This window comes from Arvicanthis niloticus, chromosome 10 (assembly GCF_011762505.2).
Source record: "Arvicanthis niloticus isolate mArvNil1 chromosome 10, mArvNil1.pat.X, whole genome shotgun sequence".
In the NCBI taxonomy this organism is placed as follows: domain Eukaryota; kingdom Metazoa; phylum Chordata; class Mammalia; order Rodentia; family Muridae; genus Arvicanthis; species Arvicanthis niloticus.
The window spans coordinates 20450076-20475291 of record NC_047667.1 but is presented as its reverse complement, the minus strand read 5'-3'; the positions used below and the strand labels follow the sequence as shown (position 1 = coordinate 20475291).

Sequence of the window (25216 nt, the reverse complement as noted above, 5' to 3'; positions counted from 1 at the left end):
CTTCTAGGAGGGCCAACCAAGCACAGGTCCTGAGCCTTTCTAGGGAGTTTTCAACTTAGTTAACTTGCTGGACCTCTTTAGTTGACTTTAAGCAGAGCCTTGAATTTCCCTCCAGAGATGCCAGCATAGTACTCAGCGGTCTGTCATAGAGCACCCAGCCTCAGTTCTCGGCTTCTCTGTGGCTCAGGCAATGGCCCTATGGCTTCCACTTGACAACTTACAAGATCCTCTTTCCCTTTTCTGACGAGGGGGTGGAGGTGTGTGTGTGGCAGACGCTGAGATGCCTGCCCCTTTAAGAGAGAGAGGAAGGGAGGGAAAGAGGAGGGGAGAATGAGAGAAAGAGAGAGAGAGAAGTGAATCAGGAAGTATGATAGAGCTAAGAGTCTGGGGCCTGGTATCCCACTGCTACCAGAGAGGCAAGAAAGAAACCTTCAGGCTCAAGACCATCACCTGCTTTGCCTGTGGATCCTGGGGGCCCATAGCTACCAGGATCTTCTAGGCACTGCCCAGGATTGACTTCAAGGCCTGAATCCCTGGGGTTCCCACCCAGTCCCACAAGTCTGCATTCCCCTGCAGTGGAGATGGAAGATGGGGTGAGTGCATAGCATCTCTGGAGGAGGGTGGTGTGGGAAAGCCACCTGGGGCGGCTTCAAGTCAACACTCAGCTTGAATGCCCACTCCCTGCATCTTTCCTGTGGCTTCTGGGAGCCTGGTGGTGTTCTGCACTCCCTCTGTGGGCAAACACTCTCAGAAAGGACTGCTTGGAGGCCTGTGAGGGGCAAGGAAGATTATGGTCCTGAGGAGAGCCACAACTGGCTGAAAAGGCTCCTCTCCTGGGCTCTGCTGATGCAACGCTGGGGGTCAGCTCTGGGTGCCTCTACTGGCCTCTGCTTGGGATCTTTTCCCTGAGGCCCAAATAACCAGGAGAGGCTCCCAGAACATCTGGAAAGAGGCTGGAGCCCACCCCCACCCTCCCCAAGAACTGTGGGGAAGGTGACAAATGGAACAGGTTAAAGGGCTGGGACTAGTGGCTTTTGACGGGGCTGAGAATCAAATGGCACAGCACAAAGGGGCCTCTCACCCACCCACCCTTCTCTTTCCGGTGTAGCTCAGCTCCTGGACTTGCCCCAGACAGAAAGCATAACACACACTTACCAGGGAGAGTCTTTGCCTGATTCCGGGCTACTTGGAGTGCAGGTATGTACATCTGCCACAGAGAAGCCCCCAAGGAGGACAGGAGTCTGTAGGCAGGCTGGCGTTCACTCACTGAAGGCTGTTGTACGGCACCTTTTATGTACAGAAGGAGCTTGAGGGTAGAGGGGTAATACAGAGGTGATCCAGATGCTGCCCATCTGGGGCTCTGTTCTGGGCACCTCACTGCCCATTGTCCTGATTTCAGCTATGCTTTGCCCAAGCTCAGGGCTTGGATGAGGACCAGTCTGGGTAGAGTTACGAAGGTGACCCAATCTGCTGCCCCCAGCTCCCAAGGCTGCAGCCTTGGCCTCCACTTCAGTGTACCCTGTCTGAGCCTCACGTCAGGCTGACTCCTCAGCCATACAGAGAAGCGTGGACAGCTCGTTCGCATTGCCTTCAGAAGGTCTCATCGGCACCCTTACCTTTGCATAACGCAAACATGAGTTCGTTGTCTGAAACTAGGGTGTGACTACTGATCTCTTCACGTGGCTTCTGGCTCAAAACCTTACACCCTCCAAAGCTTGCGTTTTATTAATTGTTTGTTTGTTTGTTTATTTATTTATGTTCCAAATGCTGCCCCCCTTCCCGGTCCCCCCTCCAACAGGTCTTCATCCCATCCCCTCTTCCCTTTGCCTCTGAGGGGGTGCTCCCCACCCACTCCCTCACCCCTGCTTCACACCCCAGCCCCTGCATCTCCGTGCATTTTTAAATTAGACTAACAACCTGGGCTATCGCTCACTCGGTTTGTAAAGGGTATGCCTAGCATGCAATGAAGCCAAAGGCTCGGTCTCCAGCACCAAAGTGATAGGCAACAGTGGTGCAGAGTTGTGGAGGGTTTCAGATCTTCACTGGAACTCTTGAGCCCTTGGGTTTGATGGTCTTAGATCCTCCCACAGTCTCCTACATCATCTACCCCTCCCCCCCCATCCTTCCTCCTTGGCGGTCTCCCATGCAGCCCCGCTCCCTCTAGTAAAACACTGAACAAGACCTGCAGGCCTAGTGGCCTGGTGAGCGGTTAGCTCCCAGCAGTAGGAAGTCAGGGGCCACAAAAGCAGAGAAGGGGGCGGGGGCTCCAGGCTCATGTTGCAATCCTGGAGATTTGTGGTGGTGTGACTGTCTTTGCCTGACCCTTGTTGACCCAGGGCTGTTCCTCCGACACTGTGTCTGCTTCCTGGGACAATCCCAGGCCTGGACTCAGAAACTCTGAGTCCCCAGTGCCTGAAAGAGGAGACAGAGAAACGTCTGTATACTGGCCTACCCTCTGAAGGGTTCTGGGAGGGACCTGGGGCACAAGACAAAGAGAAGTCCCCAGGGGAAGAACAGATACAAGTTTGGGGCCCAGTAGACCCCCCTGCTGCTGTTTTGCTTCTTTGGGGGGGAAGGGGAGAAGTTACTTAATCATCCTGTGCCACCACTTCCCCAGCTCCCTTGCCTGTACCGAGGCTTCGTGGAGAAATTTATGGGACGGTCTTGGGAGCCATTGATGAGATGGTCTTGGCTGGCTACCAGTCTACTGCAGGTCAGGCATGGGACCTCAGGGCCCCCCACATGATTGATTGTTTTGTTTTTCCAGGTGGAAGGTAGCTGAGCCCAGATGCAGAGTACCACTAACTACCTGTGGCATACTGATGACCTGCTAGGGCAGGGGGCCACTGCCAGTGTGTACAAGGCCCGGAACAAGGTATCAGCAACTCTGGTCCCAGACCCTTCCATGCCCTGGAGCTAGGCATGAAGATTCCATGGAGCCGGACAGGGTCCCAGGATTCTTATTTCTGTCCATTCTGATGAGAAAGGACTTCATAGGTTTGGTCTGAGGTGTGGGATGCTGGGAAAATTCCTTGGAATGGTGCCTCTGTCAGAGACATGTTGGGACTAGAGAACAAGGCAGGAGAGGAGGTGACAGACAGCAAGTGCCATCTAGGAACAGCAGGGCTGTGAGTTTGGGCCTGTTTGGGTTTGTCCTATACTGGGTGCAGAGCTGTGTCAGACACACTCGGTGCTCAGGGACTGGAGGGCAGGGTGGACTGCCTGGGCAGTTCTTATCTGTGACAAAATGAGCAAGGAAGCAAGTCGACCCTTGTGAAACATCAGGTGTGTCACTTCCAAGTGGTGCTCGAGCTCTCAGAGTCCGGGAAGAGGCTGTGGATGTAGCCCCCTCCCCCAGCCCCTGGGTCTCTCCTCTGGGGCTGGGTTGGGGAGAGGCCAAAGGAGGGAAAGGTTGCAGCTCCCCACCAGGGGTAGGGCCCCAGCTGGGGTGGTCCACATGCTGACTTTCATCCTGTGACCACACACTAGAAATCCGGGGAGGTGGTTGCTGTAAAGGTCTTCAACTCAGCCAGCTACCGGCGGCCCCCTGAGGTACAAGTGAGGGAGTTTGAGGTCCTGCGGAGGCTGAATCACCAGAACATCGTGAAGCTATTCGCAGTGGAGGAAACGGTAGGTTGTCTGCTTGGTCAGAGAAGAATGACCTTGACCTTCGAAGTCCAGGGAGAGGCAAGCTACACTCATCAGCATTGGGAAGGGGCGAGGGGGCAGACAAGGGATGCAACACTCAAGGCTGTGGGACCACACAGGGAAATCACTGAAAAAGGAAAGGAGAATCAGTGCCCAGAGAGGGCTTCTTGGAAAAGGTAGCCTTGGATTGTTTTCTGTGTCTGAGGTGGGTAAGAGGTAGGACAAGAAGGCCAAGCAAAAAGCCGGACCTGGGAATGAGCACTGTGGTCTCTCACTAAGCAACCTCCTGACAGATGGAAGTGGGAAATACCTTCCTCCCCAAGCCTCCTCCTGTCCCCTGCACAGGGAGGCAGCCGGCAGAAGGTTCTAGTGATGGAATATTGCTCCAGTGGAAGCCTGCTGAGCGTGCTGGAAGACCCTGAGAACACATTCGGGCTTCCTGAGGAGGAGTTCCTGGTGGTGCTGCGCTGTGTGGGTGAGCCACGCCCTGTCCCCCAGGCCCAGGCCCTCTACATGGGCAAAGTCCAGGAGGACTGTGATCTTCTGAAACAGGCACCCCGGCGGGCCTGAGGCAGAGGGATGGGCCAGAAGGACCCACATGGTTAATTTGGCTCAAAGCTGTAGGAAGATAATTCTAAAACGATGTTTTTGCCACAGCTGAAGGCAGGCAGGTAGCATCCTTCACAGTAGCCCACAGGTGAAACAGCCCAACAGGATACATTATGGTGCCTGCAGGTGGCGGAGTGTAACTGCACAGAGGAGGAAAATTTAACACACATGGCAATGTAGGTGAAACTGAAGGACCCTATGCTGAGGGACAAGCTAGCTGCAGAAAAGCAAAGCCCACACTTCCACGGGGACACAGCCCCTAAGGGAGCCAGGTTTCTGGAGACAGAGAGAGAAGGCTGTGCAGGGCTGGAAACACAGGGTAGAGAGTGCCGGTTAATCTGGGGAGGAGAAGTTTCCTTGGTGAAGAGCATTGGAGATGTTTGCATGATAGTGTGTAAATGTGCTGAAAGCCACTGAGATGTGCGATTAAAAACCCACCAAAGTGAAGGGCCACGTTGCTCGCTCCCCACCCACACCGGGGAGGCTGAGGCAGGCCGATCAAGAATTCCAGGGCAAGCCAGGCAGTGGTGGCACACGCCTTTAATCCCAGCACTTGGGAGGCAGAGGCAGGTGGATTTCTGAGTTTGAGGCCAGCCTGGTCTACAGAGTGAGTTCCAGGACAGCCAGGACTACACAGAGAAACCCTGTCTCAAAAAAAAAAAAAAAAAAAAAAAAAAAAAAAGAATTTCAGGGCAGCCTGGGCTACTTAGTAAAAACACATTCAAAGACAATTTTTTAAGTGATAAATTTCGTTAGGTATATTTTACCTCCCCAGAGAATCCAAATAAGTCTTATATTCTGGTGTCCTTAGGATTCCTTCCTTGATAATCTGTTTTGTGTGTATGAGTGTGTGGTATGCCTGGTAACCTCAGAGGCCAGAAGGTTTCAGATCTCCTGGCCCTGGAGTTACAAATGGAGTTATGAGCCACCGCGTGGGTACTGGAAATTGAACTCGGGTCCTCAGGAAGAGTGGCAAGAGCTCTCAACAAAACCATCTCTCCACTACCACCACCACCCTAAAATTTTATTAAACTACTTTCGCTTTTTGTATGGGTGTTTTTGCCATGTATTTGTGTGCAGCGTGCGTGACTGGAGCCTGCAGAGGCCAGAAGAGGGTGTCAGATCACCTGGGTCAACGGGTTCCAGTTGAGAGATGACCTGGGGGTGGCGTGAGAATTGAACCAGGGTCATCTGGAAGAGTAGCCAGTGCAACGGTAACCAATGGTCCATCCCTCTGGCTTGGAATGTCCTTTCTTTACCCTGGGAGCATCTCTGTTCCCTAGTTTTTCCTGTGCCCCTGCGTGCCTTAAGGCAACTCTCTGTCTATGTGGATCCAAGGGGAAGACTCTACACCAGGACAAACTCTAGACTGACCCGTCCCTAGGTGAGCCAAGCCATTAGTGCTCTGTCTGTCCCCAGTGGCCGGCATGAACCACCTTCGGGAGAATGGCATCGTCCACCGTGACATCAAGCCTGGGAATATCATGCGCCTGGTGGGCGAGGAGGGGCAGAGCATCTATAAGCTGTCTGACTTCGGGGCTGCCCGGAAACTGGACGATGACGAGAAGTTTGTTTCTGTCTATGGTACTGAGGAGTACCTGGTAAGTGACATGTTGGCGACCCTCTGCCTCAAGCTAAAGCCCCCTCACTTTGTGACTCCCTTGGGATCCCCTCGGAGTGGCCAGACCCTCCCTCCACGGCTGCTCTCTGCCTCTCTCCCGCAGCACCCTGATATGTATGAGCGAGCCGTGCTTCGTAAACCTCAGCAAAAGGCGTTCGGGGTGACTGTGGATCTTTGGAGTATCGGGGTGACCCTGTACCATGCAGCCACTGGTAGTCTGCCCTTCATCCCCTTTGGTGGGCCCCGGCGCAACAAGGAGATAATGTACGGTGGGCTATGGGACAGGGAATGAAGGGGACAGGCCCTGAATTCTCCCACTTAGCCCTCCGTCCACTGGGCCCTGGGGCATCTCTTACCCCCAGTCCCTACCTTCAGTGTTCCCTCTAGCACTGCCCCCATTCTTAGCTCACCATGTATCCACTAAGGCCCAAGGAGGCTACAAGGTTACAGAGCCTGCAGGAGTAAAGATGGAGCTGGTACCCAGGTTCAGCATCTTCCTAGTGTCAGTTTCTCACTGACCGCTAGGAGGAACTTTAGACAGGAGGTGCCAGGAAGTACTACCCAGAACAAAAGAGATGAAATATCCAACCAGTGAAATGGAAGACCCTACAATACAAGGATCTACTGAGCCATTACTGGTGCTGTGTAGGAAAGAGGCAGCAAATCTTGGGACAGATTCCCAAGGTTCTAGCTGGAGGGCAGCCAGAAAGATCTACAGGACCTAGTGCTGAGTGGTCATTATAAATCGTAGGGAAGAAAAGCAGAAGCTTACATTGGCTGTAGGTAACACACAGTTGGGAGGAGAGGGCTTCGGGTGGCAGGGCAGTCCATAAGTACTTGTGTCCGAACTATTGGCAGGTCATGGTCTTCAGTGGTTATAGAGAGTCCGGTTATGGTGACCTTGGAGGTCAGCAAGCTTTCAGCATATGCTCAGGAATGTGAAATTGTTCTTGGTTGGGCTCCTCGAACCTGACCGATGGTTAGCTTCTCCTCCCTTCTCAGTCTTCTAATAAGTGGAAGACACCTCAGGGGCTTTCTCTTATCAGCGTGTCCTCAGGAAGGTTGGTGTATGCTCCCTCGGTCTTGGAGCAGGCTGTGTGGAGTCAATGTTATTAGGTTTAGGGATTGGGGGTGGGGGCGGTTTGGAACGGGATGAACTGCCAGGGAATGATAGACTGTAAGGGGAGTTAGAAAAGCAGAGAAAATGTATGGTTCTGAGCTCGGCATGGCATGGATGTGGAGGTGGCTGGACATGGTATAGCCATAGTGACAGCAGGAGGGCTCTGCCTAAAGCAAGGAGCTTGCCTTGACAGAGGTGATCTCACAGGTGAAGCAGTTTTATTTTCCAGCCTACAGTACAGTGCCTGAGTGACATGGACTGTGTTGTTTCGAGTTTATTGTTTAAGTGTGATGGACGGGTCAGGGAGAGGTCTAGAGCCCTGATTCTGCCCCACTACAGGTATAGAATCACCACAGAGAAGCCAGCTGGGGCCATTTCAGGGTCTCAGAGGCAGGAAAATGGTCCCCTGGAATGGAGCTACAGCCTCCCCATCACCTGCAGACTGTCCATGTAAGTGGGAGGGGCAGGCGCTCTGGAGAAGCTAGGCTAGGGATCACTTCTCTCTGCTGAGTCAAGACTGCCAGGCTATCCCAGCAGAGCTCCAGGGGCCCTCCATGTTTCTTCTGTAGCCTGGGGGGCTCCATCTGGATGCTTGGGCCCCAGCTCTGACAGTCCTCGTGTCTTGTGTGTGTAGGGGGCTGCAGAGCCAGCTGGTGCCCATCCTGGCCAACATCCTGGAAGTCGAACAGGCTAAGTGCTGGGGCTTTGATCAGTTCTTTGCGGAGACCAGTGACATCCTGCAGCGAACTGTCATCCACGTCTTCTCCCTGCCCCAGGCGGTTTTGCATCACGTTTACATCCACGCCCACAACACGTGAGTGGGAGCAACAGAGATCGGGAATAAGAGTCTTCCCTGTCTAAGCAGTGGTGTGGGTCCAAGGAATCATCTCCCAAAACACATTTGGGGAAAGTACTGTTTCCATCAAGTTCAAGTCAGACTTCCTTGTTTGTGTTCCAAATCCCACAGTCTTTCCAATGCACTGTCTGCCTCAGGGGTGGGGTGCTCGATTTCCCGGGTCTGTAATTTATTGTTCATAGAACCTCTTTGCTGTTTAAGACAGGATCTTGCTAGGTAGTCCCAGCTGATAAACTCTCCATCCTCCTGCCTCAGCATCCCGAGAGCTGGAGTTATCGGCATGTGCCCCAACACCTGGAACACTGTACAGGATGGGGAGAATTTTGATGCAGTACAGCAGGGTTAGACACAAAGGCAGAGGTTAGGCATTAAAACTCTGGTGTCCTCTTCCTGTTCTTCATGGGAAGCTCCTGGGCTCCACCTTTCTTCTGAAGCATGGGAAGTTCCCTTTAGATGCCTGGGCCCTGGCTCAGACAGTCTTCATGTCTCGTGTGTGTAGGGGGCTGCAGAGTCAGCTGGTGCCCATCCTGGCCAACATCCTGCCCTTTGCCTCTCCATCTTTGATTTAAAAAAAAAAAAAAAAAGAAAACTACACCCCCACCTAGACCCTACCCAAGAAAAGCTAGGTCTTCCCCATGATGCCTCGGGACACATTTCTCCTCTCACGTGTGCAGGATTGCCATCTTTTTGGAAACTGTGTATGAGCAGACCAACGTGGCCCCCAAACACCAGGAGTACCTCTTCGAGGGTCACCCTTGTGTCCTCGAGCCAAGCCTCTCGGCACAGCACATAGCCCACACAGCTGCCAGCAGCCCTCTGACTCTGTTCAGCATGGCCAGCGACACACCCAAGGGGCTGGCCTTCAGGGACCGTGAGTAGGGCCACTCAGGCTCAATCTTTTATACTCTGGACATCCTCCCAAGGCATGACTTGTTTTCTTAGTGTTTCTCCGACCCACAGAGTAGAGCAAATTGCATGCCTCTGTGTTGCCATGTGACTTGAGCTACTGACTAGACTTCCTTGAGTTTCCCCAGATCCACCAACAGAGACAGGGCATTTGGAGCCTTTATGCCATTGGCAGGGGTGTCTTAGATAGTTTGAGTTGGAAGAAGCATGAGTCCAGGCTGCTGGAGAGAAGGGCGGGTGTACAGAGACCTAGATTTTCTTTCCTTAATTTCTAGAATAAATATTTCTTCTCCTTTGGATCATGCTTAGTCCTTCTATGAGATGAAGGAAGGGAGGAGCTTTAACCTTGAGGAGAGAGAGAGAGAGAGAGAGAGAGAGAGAGAGAGAGAGAGAGAGAGAGAGAGAGAGAGAGAGAGAGAGAGAGAGAGAGAGAGAGAGACCTAAGGTACAGTTTTAAGATTTGGCCACAAGGTGGCAGTAAATAACGGAGACTTCGAGGATCCACAGGGTCATGGCTTGCAAGGCGCTGGGCACCGGGAGAGTTGGGAAGCTTTAAATGGGAGATCAGCGGCAACTGTGTACTGGGGACAAGGAAGGATGATCTATGACCTAAGAGTTGACCCAGTCAATAGAATCAGGCCCCTCAGACAGAGTCTTTGCCTGCAGCTGCTCTGGATGTCCCAAAGTTCGTCCCAAAGGTTGACCTACAGGCCGATTACAGCACAGCTAAGGTGAGGGGCGCCCCCAGGAGGCAGAAGGGGGTTTGACATGAGGAAGGACTGATCCTGCAATCTGTACATTTTAGGGGGTGCTGGGCGCTGGTTACCAGGCCCTGTGGCTGGCGCGGGTTCTGCTGGATGGGCAGGCATTAATGCTTCGAGGGTTACGCTGGGTCCTGTGAGTACTTTGAAGAGCTGGAGGAATGTATAGCATACCCATCCAGACCTCTCCTACCCCTTTTTGAGACCATGGCTACGTGCACAGTGCCGTTGGTTCTATTGGTGCCTCTGACTTGGGCTGCCTTCACACAGGGAGGTGCTTCAGAACACATGCCAGCAAACTTTGGAGGTCACACGGACAGCTCTCCTCTTCCTCAGCAGCAGCCTGGGCACTGAAAGGTGGGTGTTCTGTCTAGGCCAACTGGGGCCCTTCAGCCCTCCTCTCTGCCCCTTACCCCTGAGATGTATAGGACTTCCCCCAACCTGGGCTCTCACCCCCAACCCCTTGCAACATTAGCACCCTTACCGGGTTCTTCATACCTTATCTTCCCAAATGTATATCCATCCTATCCATCCTCAGCCTTGTCCTGCCGATCACAAGGAGAAATCCATCCAGGCCCTGCCTCTCTGGGATCTAGGGCAATCCCTTACCCCAGGCTCACAACCCTCAAAAGGGTAGTAACACTCTCATGTCCCAGGAAAAGCAGGCCCCCTACCTCAGGTAGGACCTTAATTCACCAGGACTCTGAATGGTTCGCGACACTCTTTCTGTGTCAAGGCCCACAGAGATTTCAGGGGAAGGACTCAATCTCACGTTCTGTTGGTGCGCAGCAACGATGGAAATCCAGACTGTTTCACCCTCTGTAGCTTTTGCTCATATTTCATCTGGGTCTTCCACTTGTCCTTGCCTTCTGAGGTGAAAAGACAGAGCCTGGGAAGGAGGAAGCTAAGCTAGTGAAGGGTGGAGAGAAAGAGCCTAGGAGGATTCGCGGGGAAGGGAACGTCGCCTGAATTCTGAAAGACATAATGGGCCCATGATGAGAGATGCGAGTTTTGCAGCCTGGGAAAGATTTCTCCTCTTCCAGTAACCTGGAGCCTTTCCCTCGGAAGTACAGAGCGTTTCCCTGGGTGGGTTGGATGTCTAAATGTGCCCAGGGCTTGTTGAAACTGATAGTGAAGTGATGGTGGAGGGAGGATAAAGGAGAAGAACTATTTCCGGTCACGTGACAGGACTGTAGCCTGGCGTGCTGGCAGAGGATGGTAGCCGTCGGGAGCACTTCCGTTAGACATCCTCTGGTCAGTCCTCTGACCAGGACACGGAAATGAGAGCTATGGGTATAATGTGGCTTCCGCCCCACGGAAGGGCCTGTGCTTGCCTGCTGCAGCCAGTCCTTCCTTGGTACATGATTGTGGGGAAGGACCCTCTAGGAACGGGAACCAAGTCACCAAGGTTCCGAACCTGAAAAGCCTAGGTTAATGGGGGATGGGAGGAATGTGGGAGAGAAGCTAAGGAGAGAGGTGGGTGGAGAAGGAATGGAATCTTGGAGGAGCCACTTAGAGAGAGATTGGTACCAAGAAAATAACCACCTGTGATCCTATGTGGGTTCTCGATCTGGGGAGAGGTGTGTGAGGTGTCTGTCTGTCTCTTGCCCTGAACTAACCGCTTGTAGCAGGAGGCAGTTGTCAGGGCTTTCCCCTCTGGCTCCTAGGCTCTGAGCCCAGTGGGTGTCAGACATATGGAAGACGATGGAGACCAGAGGAGCCTACAGGGACCAGATGTGGCTTTCGGGGGGCCATGGGCCGTCAGTACCTTTCCTTGCCTGGGCCTCTGGCTAATATCTAAAGCCTCCCGGTCCAGAGCTCTGCAATTCTGTTCTTTCCGAGACATCCTCAGACCTGTAGATTCCTCTAAGCTTTGGAGTCTAAAGGTTGCAAGTCATCTGCAGTGGAATGGGGGCATTTTCATGAGTGGAATGTCCCCTTCGTTTCTGAAGGCAGAGTGTTACCCCTTTCCCATCTGATCCTCCTTTCCTTCTCCAGTGTGTTTCCTTAGCAAGGCAGGCTTCCTGTCTTTTATCCCAAGGCTCTCCGGCTGGACAGATCTGGATATCAGGCCTACTCCCAATAGGTTTCCCTACTCCCCAACCCCCAATAATATAAATTCACTCCCATAACAAGTCAGTAGTCACACATTGGATAACTGCTATGTGCCAAACACTGTGAAGCCGCCACCGTCCCCACCCCAGCTCTCTAGCGGGTAAAGCAATACAGCATCCCTGCCTTCATGGAGGCTCCAGTAGACTCTGAGACTCTAAGCTCACCTCTTCTGTTCTTCTCTGACCCTGCATTTCCAAGCAAAAAGACACAAGATTCTCTCTTCAATTGTGATCATGTGAAGACTATGCTTTAATCCCATGCACGTGTCTTTAATCCCAGCACTCAGGAGGCAGAGGCATGAAGGCATGAGCATCTTTGTGAGTTTGGGGCAAGCCTGGTCTGCATAGTAAGTAAGCAAGTTCCAGGATATGAGGATTACATAGAGAGACCTATCAAGGAGAGAGAGAGAGGGACAGAGAGAGAGAGAGAGAGAGAGAGAGAGAGAGAGAGAGAGAGAGAGAGAGAGAGAGAGAGAGAGAATAAAGAATCATGCTTATGTCTGAGAAGGAAAGGGGGACACCAGATTCCAACCCTAAACAAAAAGCTATTTGTAGTTGATACCTGCTGGCACAGGGACACTCAGTTTTCAGTGTCACTGGGTATAATGACCGCTCCACAGAAGCCCCCACGGCCAGTAGTAGCTGGCCAACACAAAACGAAATCCATGGTTGATGGGTTCTGGGGAAAGGGAGGCATGGCTATGGTTTTTGTTTTGTTTTGATATTTGTCCTATTGAGGTTTGTTTGTTTTGATTTTTCTTTTGTGTTTTTTTAAGAAGGAAAAAAACCATAAAGTTGGGCAGGTAGGGATACAGGGAGGATCTAGGTTGGGAAGGGGGAAAAGCATGATCAAAACATATTGTATGAAAATTTTTAAATAAAAAGAGAGAGGGGCGTTTATTTAAAAAGACTACATGCTGGTGGGAGAAAGTCAGGAAGGTGGGGAAGCATCTCCCACCCAGACACGAGTTGTCACAGCATTGGTCTTCATCTTTGTCTGTCATTCTGTGTATGAGTGTGTGTGTGCGTGTGCGTGTGCGTGTGTGTGTATAAACTGTCACCCACATTCTGTCCCTTAGTGCTTTATAACTTGCTGTTCTCAGTGAGCGAGTGCTTCCCTCAATACGTGCCTGTGCCTGAGTGTGTGCATGCATGAGTCTGTTAAGTTCTTCCCTCCGACCTCACTCCACACACGCCTTCGTTCTACCAGCTTAGTCCACTGCCCCACCCTCAGGTTCATAGAACTTTCTGTTGTCTTTTGGCTGCTTTTCCTCTTCCTCCTCTTCTTCCTCCTCCTCCTCCTCTTCCTCCTCCTCCTCTTCCTCCTCCCCCTCTTCCTCCCCCTCCTTCACTTCTCCTTCCTCCTCCTTCTCCTCCTATTCTCTTATTCTTATTCTTTTATTCCCTGGCAGCATCTTTGGTAAGTTAGGGGTTCCTCAGACTGTTGGATTCCAGTTAAACACTTTGTGTTAGAATACACCATAAACCATGCTGGGTCTTTCCTGGGTACACACCACAGGTAATGGTCATGTGATTTCTTTACTGTGTAGGTGTATTTTCCCTGCAAAAGAACCAAGGTGGCATTACCGTGTCACCTTGCAGGGTGGCATTACCTTGTCACCTTGCAGATATGCACCTGTCAATCATTTTGGGTTGAGTTGTCAATCATTTCACAGGACAGTGGGATGCTCATGGTCCAAATCCTGGACTATTATGGGCTAGTACCCTCCCATCAATGTGCTACTGGTTACCAGGAAATATTGTTTTTACTGGGAAGAACTTCATTCTACTTAGTTATAGAACTTTCTAGCAAAGAGTTTACTAATAGCTACCTTGCGTGGTAGGCTTGTATATTTTCATAAATTCCTGTGTTTCAATGTACTCTGACTTATTCTTTACAATGCTCAACAATATCACAACCTTGGTGTGTAGGGCCCATGTCAAGTTGGTTGTTCTGTCTCAAACTCTCAGAAATCCAACAAGACTGTCACAAAGAAGTTGTGCCCAGTGTGTAGGTACAGAGTCCACTACCTCTTCATCTGCCTCCCAAGCCCCCCCCCCCCCCGCCTTATCCTTCCTTCCACCCAGGTTCAGCAGTGGAGCTGGGATTCCTGACATTCAGGAACTGAAGGAAGCCACAGAGCTGAGGTCCAGGCTGCAGACTGTGAGTGAACCAGAGGTGGGGAGAGCAGGCTGTGGACTACACAGCATAGCCTTGAGTCAAGGACCCAGAGGATTCTCTCCGTTGGCCCCACAGATCTCAGAGGTCCTGTCTAAATGTTCCCAGAATGTCACAGAAACCCAAAGGAACCTGAGCTGTCTGGGCGGAGAGCTTTTGAAGAGCCAGGATCAGATCCATGAGGATAACAGAAGGTCTGTGAGATTCTTGTCATCTGTGTGATGATGCTACTGGGGGAGGGGGTGGGGGCAGTGCACAGTGGCCCCAGAGGCTCACCAGCTTTCTCTGAGTCAATCTGATTGCTCTCTTCAGGGACAAGGGGCTAGAGTGTGGGAGGGGAGTCCAAGAAGAGCCAGGCCCTCTCCTGAGACCAGCCTCTGGAATGAGGACCTGGGCTCTGCCCTAACTGGAAGCTTGACTCACAGGAGGGAATCACAGCAGACACTGTAGCTCTGCAAGAGAGCTTGGCTCCTTTGCTCTGGGTGTGTCTGTAAAGAGGTTCTCTCACTTAGAGCATCTCACTGAGTCTGACAAACACCAATGCTGCCCGTTAGCAGATGAGAGAGAAGGCTCGTTCCAAGAGGTTCACTTTCTCTGAGTCACAATAAGTACACAATGGGTGAGCTTCAGGTCAGATCCACCCACCCCAGAGCTTACAGCAAACAGGGATTTTAAATTTATCTTGTTTTGCCTGGGCTTTATCACTAGCATGTGTTAGGCTCCAGGTTCAATCCCCAGGACCACATGATGGATGGATGGATGGATCGATCGATGGATGGATCGATGGATCGATGGATTGATGGATGTATATAAAGAGATAGATAAGAGATAGATTGATTGATAGATGATAGATATATATAGGTAGATAGATAGATAGATAGATAGATAGATAGATAGATAGATAGACAGGCCATATAGGCTTAAAATCTCTGGAAAAATAGGTGTGAAATTGCATGCTTTTAATTTCAGCACTTGGAGAGGCAGAGGTAGGTGTAACTCTGTGAGTTCAAGGCCAGCCTAGTCTACAAAGTGAGTTCTAGGACAACCAGGGCTACCAGGAGAAATGCTATCTCAAAACACAAAGAAACACATTTATTTTATTTTATTTTATTTTATTATTTTATGTGTATGGGTGTGTTTTTCATGCATTTACTTCTGTGAGCCACATACATGCACTGCCACCAGAGGACAGAAGAGGGCATTAGATCACATGGAATTGGACCTATAGATGCTTATAAACCACAATTTGGGTGCTGGGAATTGAACCCGGGTCTTCTTCAAGAAAGAAGTATCCAAACCACTGAGCCATCTCTCCAGCTCCTGACTTGTAGCCTTTAAAGAATCCTATTACTGTTTTTCACAGACCTAAAAATGTCTACCCACAATCTGTCAAGTGCAGAGCCACAGACTCGCTTGTCCCACTGAGACCACAGCAATTGAGGTCTCTACAGATCTAATGTCCCATGTCCTCAATTCTTAATGGAAACATCTTTGAAAATGACAGGGTTTGCTTAGCTCTTTCCTCACGGAAGCCGATCTGAAATGAATACAGTGTTGTGTACTCAGTCTCATCTATGGTAATTTATTTTATTTTATTTTTTCTGAGACAAGACCTCACTATGTAACAGTGGCTGGCCTAGAACTCATGTAGACTTCTAGAGGGCCACCTGCCTCTGCTTCACGAGTGCTTGAGATTAAAGGTGTGCACACCACACCCAGCTCTTCTGGTAGACAGTATGAGTGTGTTAGATTAGGTAACACACACACACACACACACACACCCGCACACACACACACACTCTGCTGGTGTGCTCCACAAACCCTCTGTGTGCACTGAGGTGCCTTTCTGGACATACAAGGCAATTCTGAGTTCACGGCAGCCTCTCAAAAGGACAGCAGAGGGGCTGTCTGAGGCCCTGGGAACAAGCCTGCACTTAGCCCAAACCCAGAAACACCTGAGGTGGTAATTACCTAGAAATCCCTGGGAGGTAGTGGAGCCAAATAGTCCTGAGGGTGGGGAAGAATAACCCAGTGCACTAAGGGAAGGAGGACACCCCAGTGCACTAAGCGAAGCAGTTGTACCAGTATGAAAAACAAAGTGGAGAAGCAGTAATGACTTTTAACCCTAGGCTGACAAGACCCTCAAGAGGCCATTTTCCACCCCACCCTGCCCCTGCTTTACTGTTTTCGGGAGGGTTGCTGGTTCCTACTATGGAACAGGGATTGGGTCTATTATGAATATGGGGCCCTTTTTACCCAGTCCAGACCCTCTGTCTCACCTGCTGGTGGGAGGACAGGAAGGGAATGTGAGATGTAGAATAGAGAAGGAAGGTTTGATCTACATTATCTAAATAAGTTTAGAGACAGGCCAGTTCCCCCCACTCCCAGATCACATGCCACTTTACTCTGTGGTCATGAGGCTTCTTCTGCAAGGAGCCAGCTCCCTCCTGTCTCCTACCACGGTGGTGTTTGAGTCCTCCTGCTTTCTGCCCACAGTATCCAGAAGATTCAGTGTTGTTTGGACAAGATGCACTTCATCTACAAACAGTTCAAGAAATCCAGGATGAGGCCAGGTGAGCTTTGTAGAGAGCCAACAACTAGGAACCTTCCCTCCCATCTACTTGGTTCTGGAGGGAGCCAGGGTTCTGCTGGTCTAAGGCAGGAGAGTCCCTGCCTACATGTTGTCTGTAGGCCATGGAAAGACATTGTACCCACATGTATTGTGATGACTGAAGCTCAGGAGACTTGGATACAGGATGCAGTAAGCTGAAGTTTGGGTAATGTGGAAAGGGGCCTGAAAGGAAACCCTTTAGTTTCATTTGGTTTGGTTTTGGTGCGTGCGTGCGTGCGTGCTTGCGTGTGTTTCTGTGTGTGAATGCATGTGTGTTTACATGTTGTCAAGGCCAGAGGTTGATGCTTGGCTTTTTCAATTGCTCTGCACTTTATATTTTGAGGCAGAGTCTCGTACTTGAAGACCGAGTTCACCAGTTTAGCTGATGTAGCGAGCCAGCTTGCTTTGGGGCTCGCCTGTCTTTACCTCCCTAGCACTGGGCTCCCGGGCGGCCACAACGCCTGCCCAGCATTTCCATGGGTGCTGCAGATCTGAGCTCCAGTCTCCACACTGTGCAGTCACACTGCATTCACGGAATCATCTCCACAGCCCCTCTACTGTGTCTGTGGATCACCAAAAGAGCCAGTTTATCTGGGGATGAGGATGGAAAGAAATTCCCATTAGAGTTCCTGGATAGGGAGATTTCTTATGTTATTGTTAATGCCTACAAAAACCTTTTGGGCAAGGGCAACCCTTCATGGGCTTAGGATTGGAAACCAGCTTGCCTGAGTTGGATAGGGGTAAAGTAGACAGGGTAAGGATTGAACCTGGGAAGGGGTGAGGACAGAGTTGGGTAAGCCTGAGAATGAAAGCCCTAGTTAGCTGGGAGTTAACCTATTAGAGCTCACTCTGCCCCGCCTTATGCTTCAAACATATCTGCCTCATTGCCTAATGATCTTCTCGCCCCAGGATAATCTATAAAGCACTGTCAGGAGAAACATAGTGTCTAGCCACATGTGCAATTTAAGTTTTCTCACAGCCAAATTAAAAAGAAAAAATATGCAAAAGTAATTTAATATAGTGTATTCAATTCAGTACATCCTAACGTCATTTCAGCATATACTTAATATAAACAAAACCACTAAAGAGATATCCTATGCTCCTTTTTGTGCTAAATCTTCAAAATCCCATGTGTAGTTTATATACTTTCTGTCTCTGTCTAGAAGATAAATGTTCAGTAAATGTAATGCATCTTAACACAGTTAAAAAGCTGTTTTTAGTGGGAAAACTATTCTGCTTCAGCTTTCAGTTTTACATTGATTGAGTATATTCAATTAAAAATCCAGGTCTTCAGTCACCATGGCCACCTGTCAGGTCTCCATGGCCACCAGTGTCCTGTGGTCATTAATGAGGACACGGAGATCTACAGAACATGGCCTCTCTTTCCTTTGGGGCTTTCATCTTCCCTTGGAGCCTGGCCTCAGGGGGCATGGGAAAGGCAAGCCCTCCTGTCCTTGGAAGCAGCAGGACCTGGGACTCGGCCAAGGTCTCGTGTCCCACTGGCTGCTGCTGAGGTTTCAGGAGTGCGAGGAAGTTAGGTTACCTCCACGTCTGGACCTAAGCTTTAAAGTGTCCCCTTGATGTTGGACACCAACCTAAATAGCACTCCATAAGTCTGAGTTATTTAGTGCTCATAAAAGCTTCATGCACTGGTGAGTGTGGTGGTGCACACCTTTGATCCCAGCACTCAGGACGCAGAGACAGGTGGATATCTGTGATTTTGAGGCCAGCCTGATCTACATAGTGAGTTCAAGGCCAGCCAGGGCTATGTAGAGAGAGACCTTGTCTTAAAAACGAACAACAGCAACAATCCTCTCATCTCATAGTTTAGGAAACTGAGGCACGGAATGGCTAGTCAGTGCAATTATTCTGGGTCCAGCTTCTTTTAATCATCCCATTTTATAGCCTCAAGAGTGTCTATGTGTACTGCTCTCTCAGAGTATTTTATTAAAATAAGAACAGACACAGGCACCTGTAGTGTTGCACGATGCCCTTCTGCTTTACCCACGTCAGGGCACTCTCCTGTGATCCGAACAGGCATCCATGTGTGCACACATGACTGTTACCCAAGCCAACTCATTTGTTCACAGCTGCCTGGCACTAAGAGGAAGAGCTGGAGAGTGTTCAGACCCCTTGGCCTTCACTAGTGCAGGCCCAGGAAGAGGTTCCTGCTCCTGGAATGATGGGATGGGAAAGTGAAAGGGCAAACCAGAATCCTCTTAACTGGTGGTTCTCAACCTTCCTAACGCTACAACCCTTTAATACAGTCCCTCATGTTGTGGTGATCCCCTGATCATAAAATTATTTTTTGTTACCACTTCATAGCTATGATTTTATGTGAATATCTGTGTTTTCCAATGGTCTTAGGCAACCCCCGGTGAAAGGGGTCAGGATCCACAGGTTGAGAAACTGCTGCTCTTAAGCGCGAAGCTACTGCTACTTGGGAGACCTATTCCTGCGAAGCCCAGCAGGGGGCAGTCTCTCCTCATTGCAAGAGCTTTAAGGTCTTAGCCTCGGTCTAGGCAAGGGCACTTCTACCCAAAGTTGTTCTTTCTGATAAAAGTTTCTGGGCCAAGAGGGAGAGTTGGAAGGTGGTGGCCTACCTGTGCGTGACTCCAGGGATGGAGCCAACCAGCTGCCAGCTGGAGAAGGTAGAGGACGCAGGACCGAAGCTGCTCGAACATCCTCGAGGATCAAGGATGTTTGAGCAGCTTCCACCTGCAACACTTCCCATACACACACCCGCCCACCCAGCAGGTTTGCCTCGCTCTGGACCCCCTTAGTATTTCTCCTCAGCATCTTTGTATCTAAATCATAATCAGTCTCTCGGCCACAACAGCAATGTTGTCATAGTTACGTGATGTTCCATCTCCTCATCCCCTCGGGGTTCCCCTACGCTTGAGATGCCATAAAATAGCCCCCACCCTAGGCTGTGTTCATCTTTTTAACTTGGTTTCCTGACTAGTTGAGTGGTGACGTCATCCCCATCTGTTTCCTTCAGGCCTCAGCTACAATGAGGAGCAGATCCACAAGCTGGATAAGTGAGTGGCCCCATTCCCCCGCAGGCAGGTGGGGAGGGCGGAGCTCAGTGGGATGGACTGAGTCTTTATTCTAGGCGGGAAAAGGCGGGAAAATAGTGAAGCACTTGGCTGGGCAAAGGGCGTTACTACCGAGCCAGGTTATATAGGGTCACAGCTGAGTCAGAGGTTTCTCACAATCAATCTTGAAGTAACTGGCCTTACTCCAGCATGAACAAGTTTGTAGGATTTTCTCTGTAATTATTCTCACTGATTGACTTCTTCCCCCTCCCTGCTTTGACCTTGGCACGGGCCTGCCTAACATTTCATAGATACTGTTTCTTGGACACCCACATCTTTCATGAGGCCTCCCTGGTCTGGTGGCTATTTGGAGATTTTTTTTTTTCCTCCCAGAGCTATACCACCTGTAACTCCTGCATGCATATACACAGACACACATGTGCACACACCTTATACACATGTGCTTTCCAGAGCTCTGCATCCTTGTTTTCTCCCAGGGATCAAGTTGAGAGTGTATGCGTTCATTGTCCATTGCATTGGTCTCCCCTGTCTCTTTATTGGTACATGTGGGGCTTTGCTGGCTTCTGGGTTTTAGAATCCAAGTGTGTGGTCATCCTCTCTTCCCTGAGAGCTGCCCCTGCTGCGGGCAGAGGGGCTGGCATTTGTGACGGGTAGCGGTGGAAGAGCTAAGTCTGCATGCAGGTGGTTCAGGCTGCTCACCTCGGTCCATGGGGTCTCTGTCCTTCCAGGGTAAATTTTAGTCATCTAGCCAAGAGGCTGCTGCAGGTGTTCCAGGAGGAGTGTGTGCAGACGTATCAGGTGTCGCTGGTCACACACGGCAAGCGGATGAGGTAAGCAGCCTGGCCCTTCCTCTGAACTCAAGGAGCTTGCACTGGCCCAGCCCTTCCAGACTGCAGAATATGGCCCTCAGTAAGAGAGGACTTAGTGAGAAGTAAAGAAATGGTGGCCAGCGGAATGCTGGGTAATTTCTACCAATGTTCTTATTTGGTTCCCAGTGTTCACACAGCGAATGTTACCACCTTCCTTTTCAGATGAGGGGATCCAGGCTCAAAGAACTGGTCTCTCCTTAATGTCACAGAACTAAAAAGTAGCAGACTGAGGGCTAGAACAGGGGCGAAAGTGCCCCTAAAAAATCTGGATTTCACCTGCCGCGCTTGTCGGTTGTGATGAGTCGCTTCTCTCTAGGGAGATCACCAGCTCCCCTGGGGAGGAGAAACAGGGAGCAGGGAAGCAGGCCAGGCAGTGCCCACATCCCCTAAACTGTTCCAAAATTTGGGACTCCTTTTTCTAACAGGCCCACAGTCCCCTAGTGTACTTTTCTGGGGCCCCTGAGAAGGAAGGTTAATTTCCTCGTATGCTATGGTGGTCTGTGGGTTTGTCGTGGGCTCAGTTCCTCTCACCCTCACACTAGAATACAATGCCTGGCCACCTCCAACACTCTGATTTGATGGGCCTAGGCAGATCTTAGACATCAGTAGTTTAAAAGCTATCCCCCATAATCCTAATGTGTATTCAGAGTTGAGAGTCTACTGTTGGTTTACTGGACCTGGGACTTGATTTCCTCTGTGTAATGGGGAAATGTTCCTGTGTGCCCTCTGATTAGAGATTAGAATTCTCAAGTTTTGCCCTTACTTTCTTATGGAAGTGGAGGCATGGACACTCCTCACATCAATGCTCTAGTGTGGGCTGTCCTTACTCACAGAAAAGCATTAGCCTGTCTCTCTCAAGCCTTACCTGGCTCTGTGTTTACCGGTAATCACGGTAACCATGCGAGTGACCCAGCTACATTCACAGGGGTGGTGTTATTGATCCCTGCCCGTGTCTGTTGGGATTTTCTCAGTTCCCTCATCATGTCAAGAAAGAGAGATGGGTGAGCTCAAGGCTTAGGACTCCCTGGTGAGCTGTGTCCCAACAGTGGAAAGCCATGTCCTGCTCTAATCTCATTCTCTACTTAAGGCAGGTGCAGAAGGCCCAGAACCACCTGCACCTCATTGGCCACTCTGTGGCTACCTGTAACTCAGAAGCCCGGGGAGCGCAGGAGAGCCTGAGCAAGGTGTGAGTGCTTTCGAAGTTCTAGGGGCTGCTGAGGGGAGGGGCATTTGGATCACTTCCTGCCAGTGGACAGAGCAGCCTTGACCAAATTCATGGATGCCCACGAGGGTTGGAGGTCTCTGACTCACAAATGTGCCCTGAGATAGGGCACATTCCTAGTGATTTCAGACTGAGAGTCATTGTAAGCCAGGGCTCTGGCTGCTGGGACCCCCTTTCTCAGGTTCTAAGCGGCCTTGGAGGTCCCAAGGCTGCTCCTGAGGCTGTGTGTGCTCTCCTTGGCTTTCTGATTCACTCCCTGCCAAGGCAGCTGTCTAGTGGGCCACAAGGAATACAGAGGGAAAGCTTCTAGAAACGAGCTGCCCCTGGCTTCCAGCATGTCATGTGGGCAGCTTCGGAGACTGGCCAGGAATGGCATCTGTCCCAAACTGTGGCTCATGAGAGGTTTAGGTTAGACCCAAAGGAGAACTTGGCAAACTGAATCACTCAGCTCAGTACAGATGAAGGAAAGCAGTTACAACAGTGGGGACTCCCAGGATGGGAAGGGATGAGATGCTGAAAGACCTAGGAGTTCTAGGAGTTCGAGGGAGATAATGTCACCCTCCTTCAGCATGTCCCCTAACCAGCCACATGTAAGCTGACAGGTCCTTCCTGAATAACCCATGGCATCCCTTCAGATCTTTGATCAGCTCCTTCTGGACAGAGCTTCTGAACACGGAGCTGAGGTGTCACCACAGCCTGTGACTCCTCATCCCAGCCCTGATCCAAAGGGCCTGGTCTTCCAGTAAGTCCTGGAGAGCTGGAGGGAAGGAGGGTGCTGAGGTTAAAAACCTCATTGCTTCATCCCATGCCAGGCCAAAGAGGCTGCTCCATGGCCTCTGCAAGTGGGCTCTGGACCAAGTAACCCGGGTCTCAGCCATCCCCTTTCTGTGCCTTGGACAGCATGCAGGAGCTTTGCAATGATATGAAGCTACTGGCCTTTGATCTCCAGGACAACAACCGACTCATCGAACGGTAAGTATCTGCCATGTCTGGGGAAGGTCCCGCTGCCATGCCGCAGGCTCAGGGCACAGAGTCCCTGGGTGCCCCGTGCAGGGTCCTCTGGTTCTCTAAGCAACCTCACTGGAGTGTAAGGCCTCATCCACAAGCAGGATACCATCTTGAGGAGCTGTAGGTTTTACTCATAGGCTTTGAGGCTAGCTTGTCTCAGTACATCAGAGTGGGGCTTGGAGGCAGGCGGGCTTGTGTCAGAGTGGAAATATGCACTGAATGTGAGCAGTATGCCCCAGGCTTTTTCATAGGACCCCTGGGATCCTCCCATGTGTCCTTGGAGTGGATGCCACTATGTCTCTTCCTGAAACCATGGCACAGACAAACTGACATTTTTGCCCAAAGTCTGTCTCCTGCCCCATGGGCTCCATCCTTCCCACACGCTTGAGTGCCCAGGCTGCTCCATCTCCAGATAGCACCCCCTCCTGTGGTTGGGGACCAGCAGCTGTGCTCAAGCTGTGGGATTCCAAAAGGTACAAAAGAAACTGTGGGCATGGACATACACACCAGGATTGTGAGCTGCCCACGTAACTCAGAAGCAGCCCCACTGTACAAAACAGTTTGTTTGTTTGAGACAGGGTTTCTCCGTGTAGACTTGGCTGTCCTGGAACTCACTATGTAGACGAGGTTGGCTTTGAACTCACAGAGATCTGCCTGCCTCTGCCTCCTGAGTGTTGGAATTAAAGACATGTGTGGGGAAGAAATCTCGCGGGCGGGGGGAGGGAGTCCAGCGGCAGGGTCCCAGGGCGGTCCGGCATCAGGGTCCTGGGCGGGCTTCCCAAGCTGCCAGCGGAGGATCCCACATTGATACAGCCGCCTCGGGCTGGCGGTGGGTGGCTCAACTTTCCAAAGGCTGGGAACCTGGCGGTGGCAGATCAGGAGACACTTGGAGTCCGGTTTTCCAAAGCTTTATTGTTCATGACATGGTAAATGGATACAGGTGGTACGCGCTTCCCCTGCCAAAAGCCAGGGGAGACCAATCTTATAGGGAAGGGAGAAAGGGGAGGGAATAACTTAATTAGCTACACCCCTGGCCTTTTGATAATTCATTAATATTTAAATCTCTGGAGGTGGAGACTTGTTAATCAAGCCTTCTACCTGTGTCCTACGTGACTAAAGGTGGCAGGTTAAATGAAGTTACCTCATCCAAGGCCCAACAGACATGCACCACTGTGTCCAGCTTGGCATGGGGTTTTGAAGCCTCAAAGCCCATCCCCACTGGCACACCTCCTCCAACAAAGCCACTGGTGCTATTCTCATTCAGACCACCACACCACGCTACTCTGAGACACTAGAACTGGAGTCAGGAGGAAGAACAAACAGGAGCAGAGCCTGCGGCATGACCTCAGAGTTTCGGCGGGTTCCCGAGTTGGGGAGGCATCCCCTCCCAGTTCCATTCCAGCTGAGGAGAATCTGTCTCCTCCGCAGCTTCCGTCCTCTGGAGCAGGGAGTTCTAATCATTAGTGCCAATGTAAATCTTTCTTGCTGTGATTTATAGTCTATTTACAAATATCTCAGAACTTTGTTTTAGTGAATTTGCACTTCCTCATTCAGACCTGCAACCAGTGAGCTCAGTGAACCAATCTGAACCCCTTTCTGGCCTCCCAGAGTGTCTTCACATTGGAACAATGTGCTTCTAAAAGTACATGGGTCTGGAGGACAGCTCCCGGGACCCTGAGGGCGGCCTGGGCGAGGGATCTTTTAAGATTCCCAGGGGATCTCAGCATGCAGAGATGAAGAGTAGAAGGTATTACCTGGGGACGAGGAAGCTACAGGAGAGCCGAGGACCTGATGGTTGGGTGCTCCTGAACATTTATGGCTTTAGGTACCATCTGCAGGCTTCTTCAACAGGTGTGCCAGGCTGACCTGTGCTTTCCCTTACAGGTTACATAAAGTTCCATCAGCACCCGATGTCTGAGCTCCCCGGGGGTACACAAGGCACTTGGAAGCAATAGAATCATTCATACTGTATCCCTGCACTGTGAGGCCAAATTCAGGGCAAGTTCTTGTCCCATCTCACGAGCCTACCTCCCTCTTGGCCACTGGCCAACAAACTCGCATTACTTTGACTGCCCATCCTCTTGGGAAGCAGCTAGGGCAGGGACGCCAGGCCATCTGGGGCAGTACCACCGCAGAGACCACGCGGCTACCACTGCCTTACTGAGATGCCAAGACTGTTCTTCCTCACCCTGGCCTAGAGGTCTGAACTCGAGTGGGTCTTGAGAAGAAAAGGCCTAGCCCTCTCACACTCTGCACTTCCCAGGACCAGCAGGCTTCTCCTGTGACTTCTCCTGCTTCTCCAGGATGCTGGATCAAAGGACTTATTCTTTGTTGTTTTCCACGCTGTTTCTTGAGTCCTATCTCTGGCCACAGGCAACCCACAAATGGCCCCTCTGTGCTTGGCCTAGATGCACCTGCATTTGAGAAAGTGGATAGTTGAAGCCAACTGCTGGTGCTTTGGGGAATCCCCCTTTGCCTTTTCTCTGAGGAACCCTTGGTTCTGAAAAACAACCGGTCAGTGTCAGCCATAGCTATGCTAACTGGACAGATGTTGGAACCCAGAGTCCTAAGGAGACAGCAGGTCTGCACCTTCAGACATGGAATAAACGCACCATCGCGTCTGTTTTCCTGCA

The 25216-nt window shown here is 50.9% G+C and overlaps 1 protein-coding gene across 5 annotated transcripts; it reads left to right on the top strand.

Annotated features, from left to right (window-relative positions):
• Window positions 1–25216, top strand: Ikbke (inhibitor of nuclear factor kappa B kinase subunit epsilon). Of its 5 annotated transcripts, XM_034513339.2 has the most exons (23): window positions 3–593; window positions 1109–1197; window positions 1400–1597; window positions 2768–2875; window positions 3490–3630; window positions 3994–4123; window positions 5677–5858; window positions 5982–6142; window positions 7338–7448; window positions 7633–7812; window positions 8529–8725; window positions 9427–9491; window positions 9566–9657; window positions 9792–9878; window positions 13724–13799; window positions 13893–14008; window positions 16311–16387; window positions 19427–19466; window positions 20213–20314; window positions 21441–21537; window positions 22211–22317; window positions 22476–22547; window positions 24468–25216. In XM_034513339.2, the coding sequence occupies exons 4-23, from the start codon at window positions 2789–2791 to the stop codon at window positions 24499–24501; spliced, it is 2154 nt and encodes a 717-aa protein (XP_034369230.1). In that variant the 5' UTR covers window positions 3–593; window positions 1109–1197; window positions 1400–1597; window positions 2768–2788; the 3' UTR covers window positions 24502–25216. The 5 variants fall into 5 exon arrangements, with proteins under 5 accessions (XP_076797241.1, XP_076797240.1, XP_034369230.1 ...); XM_076941125.1 differs by lacking the exon at window positions 1400–1597 and having other exon boundaries at window positions 2–593; window positions 13923–14008; XM_034513338.2 differs by lacking the exon at window positions 1400–1597.

What these genes read in the sequence shown, in the direction of transcription:
- Ikbke (XM_034513338.2), top strand. Translation starts at nt 2,789, where the DNA reads ATGCAGAGTACCACTAACTACCTGTGGCATACTGATGACCTGCTAGGG. An exon ending in TACATCCACGCCCACAACAC is followed by an intron (nt 7,813 to 8,528) that starts GTGAGTGGGAGC and finishes TCACGTGTGCAG; the next exon opens with GATTGCCATCTTTTTGGAAA. An exon ending in ACACACGGCAAGCGGATGAG is followed by an intron (nt 20,315 to 21,440) that starts GTAAGCAGCCTG and finishes TCTCTACTTAAG; the next exon opens with GCAGGTGCAGAAGGCCCAGA.